At 45.5% G+C, this 3,151-nt stretch overlaps 2 protein-coding genes across 2 annotated transcripts; both read right to left on the bottom strand.

The window, feature by feature from the left end:
- Positions 1 to 20: 20 nt before the first annotated feature.
- On the bottom strand, positions 21 to 714 carry MELLADRAFT_68144 (uncharacterized protein; the record flags this gene model as incomplete). The annotated part of the gene is made up of 2 exons (XM_007416675.1): positions 21 to 115; positions 363 to 714. The coding sequence occupies 2 exons, from the start codon at positions 712 to 714 to the stop codon at positions 21 to 23; spliced, it is 447 nt and encodes a 148-aa protein (XP_007416737.1).
- A 964-nt stretch (positions 715 to 1,678) lies between these two features.
- Positions 1,679 to 2,264, bottom strand: MELLADRAFT_112208 (uncharacterized protein; the record flags this gene model as incomplete). The annotated part of the gene is made up of 2 exons (XM_007416712.1): positions 1,679 to 2,000; positions 2,062 to 2,264. The coding sequence occupies 2 exons, from the start codon at positions 2,262 to 2,264 to the stop codon at positions 1,679 to 1,681; spliced, it is 525 nt and encodes a 174-aa protein (XP_007416774.1).
- Between the last annotated feature and the right edge of the window lie 887 nt (positions 2,265 to 3,151).

The following is a 3,151-nucleotide window of genomic DNA, read 5'->3' as shown; positions in this document are numbered from 1 at the left end:
CGAGGTTCTTTCTCATAGTATCAAGCAATGCGTGACTTTGGCAGTACGTGCCTGCCGTTAGACTCGTGAGTAACATCTTCTTCACGATCGGAAGTTCGGTCAACGTTCATACCGTCTGGAACCATGATGACCTTGATTTGTCCATTAACATAACAAAATCAAAATTAGACTCAACTCGAGCAAGGTAAATGAAACTGGTTCAATACAATATCTCACCTTTGGAAGCGGGGCCACACGCTTCTTCTTTGCAGGTTTGCTCTTTTGTTTCTTCTGAGCTGCTGCTTGAGAGTCTGAGTGCCCTCCAGAAGAGGGTCTTTGGCGACGCTTACGAGGTTGAGCTTGTGTCGAAGTAGGAGCAGTACGGTGTTCGATGATCTCAACTTCATCGGAATCGGAATCGGATGCCTCGCTATCACCACCACCTTTGCCTTCACCTTCAAAATCACCATCCTCATCACCTTTGCCATCACCATCAACTTCACCTTTCCCATCACCATCACCATCCTTACCTACTGTCGAGCCAGGGGATGTAGGATCGGGCTGTTTCCAAGACTTGCGGCGATCAGTTGAGCCAATAACAAGGTTTGAACCCTTCTTAGCAGGACTACGAGGCCGGAGGGTCCGTCCAGAGCCTGGAACCTGTAGTGATGAAGAGGTCGAAGTAGGTTCTTCAGCACCAGAAGCATAGGTATCAAGTGAAGGTGAAATCGCCATTATGAGACAGTTATAATGATGGAGACCTTAAGGGGACTTGAAGAGATGGGACAATGGCTATTGTTGTACAATTCCGAACAATAGCTTTTTTGCTCGTTATTCCTTTTACAGGTCATGATGAGACTATCAAAATGATACCATCATCCAAAACGGTTATTTAAACACCTCATCAGCGAAAGGATCGCCACTTCTCTTTTCACATGTAGTACATATACAGGCAGGAAAGGCCTGCTCGCCTTCACCTCTCACAAACTCGCAACTGACCGCAACATATTTCGGTTCGTTGCGAGTTTCGGTTCATCAAACCTGGGTTCGTTTCGATTGAACCAAAACCACTCATTTTCTCATCCTATTTCGGTGCGGTGGCACCGAAATCATATTTCGTTTCGTTTACAAATCTATATCGCACCGAAATCGCACCGAAACTGAAATATGTTGCGGTGCGATTTGGGTGTTGATCTCATATTGTCAATCCTCAACGTCCAAACACCGATAAAGAGACCACCTCAGCGATTAAGCCAGAAACCCGGATTCTCATCCTTTTTAAGACGGGTCATGCATCATTAAGATGCTCAATTATCTATTGGATATGCATTTTGGTAGGTCAGGAATAGGTTCTAATACTGCTATCGCCTCCATTTTGCTGTAAAGGCTAGCCAGAGGTTGATACATATTCACTGTCATTTAGAGTCCAATTGTGCCAGCGAAAGGCGGCCTGGTGCTGGAAACACCGCAAGCATTCAGCTTGCGTTGCTTTGTATGATGTCATTGGGTGTCAACGGGACGCATCAAAAATAAGTCCATAAGGATGTCTGAATCCGTAAGGAAGGTAAAAGGCCTTAACATGGTTACAAAGGAACAGGACCACTGGGTGGATGATTGACTTTTCGCTAACAAAGTAATAAAACGCACAAAAGTGAAAGAAAAAAAAACAAATAGAAACTGGTCACAAAGCCACAGCTCCCTAATCCTCGTCACTATCCTCCTCGCCAACAGACTGTTCTTCGCCCACGGAATCAACAACCGACTTCCCTTTTCCCTTCCCTTTGTTCTGGTGAGGTATAGCCGAGTCTTCCTCGCAGTTAACTGGCTCTAAGATAGTGCTGGGAGCATGCGGTGACTGTGCGACGGGCTTCTTAGCTCTTTTGTTAGCAGGTTTAACCACGTTTCGGACGGGGGTAGCTCTTGGTCTCTTCTTTGCAGGGGTCTTTGGCTTTTCCTCAGCCGCCAAGTTTCCGTCTAAGTCCTTGGAAGACCCTTGAATTGTCGGTTTATCGTTGAAGATCCTGAACAAAAACAATCCATTAACAACTCAGGGAGAAATTAGTGAATTAAGGAAAAGCATACATTTTGCCGCGAGCCCTTCCGCCTGGAGTTATAATTGTTTCGCCTGACATTGGGGTTGAAACTGCACCACCAGCCGAAGGGCCAGATGTTACGCTGACTCCAGTGATCTGTGCGAGCGAGACGTGTCGTGTAAAGTGTTGCGTATTTGAAACAGATACAATTTGAAAGGTACAAACCTCAACTACCCACATGTGCTTAGACATGTCTTTGCCTACGATATGTCCGACTAACTGGGTTTTTCCATCAAGGGAGACCAAGGACATCTATATTGGACGTCAAAAGAGCTCAAACCGCGAATCTAAAATGCAAGGATCAGTTTTGGTCCTCACTATCCACAAAAATTTATTCACCTCAGGGTTATAATCGGTGTGTCGAACGACCACAACAATAGTATCTTTTCCTGCAGAGACAGGTTCCACTTCTTGCAAGATGATGACACCGAGACCAAAGACGCTGACAGCATTCGACAAATCCCCCTTGAGATCTCGTGATGTGGTCGCAAAGATTTGGTTCTTGGGCTCGTAGTAAAACTTTTGTTCGCCCGGTGTAGAACTCCTACGCAGTGTAGCGTAGGCTGAGCCGGAGAGGGTAAGAATCACCACTCGTGAGAGCGGATGAAACTACGGGTGCGGTGAAGCTGCCCTCAACCTTTTGTTGCAGTTCGAAAAGAACCAGAGCAATCTAACAATTTTCTATCTTCACGAATTTTTCCCGTCAAACTTTGTTTATCCCGTAGATGGATGCGCAAGGTCTGGCGGAGTCTGGCGATGTACAGTACACGCCTACACAACGTCTATAGCCGGAGTTATGCAAATTTCGATTTTTCACTACTTTTGGATTTTGAGTCCGTAGTGTACTTTTACAATTGGAGAGGGGGGAGATGGTTTTGTCGGCGGCGGGGATTTTCCAGAAATTTGGTACTCGGACCCCAAATTTAACAATTTATAATTGTTTCGAATAATTGACGAAGTCGAATTTCCAGAAAGGGATTTTTCAAAATTGGCGAATTTGTTGAAAGGATGGGATTCGAACCGGTGCTCAGGGTTGGCCCCGAGTTGTTTGAGCTTTCACAAACCAGTGACACAGATAA

Source organism: Melampsora larici-populina (genome assembly GCF_000204055.1).
Source record: "Melampsora larici-populina 98AG31 unplaced genomic scaffold MELLAscaffold_63, whole genome shotgun sequence".
Taxonomy (NCBI): Eukaryota; Fungi; Basidiomycota; class Pucciniomycetes; order Pucciniales; family Melampsoraceae; genus Melampsora; species Melampsora laricis-populina.
Note: the sequence above shows the minus strand (reverse complement) of the source record. Positions and strands in the feature narration are given on the sequence as shown.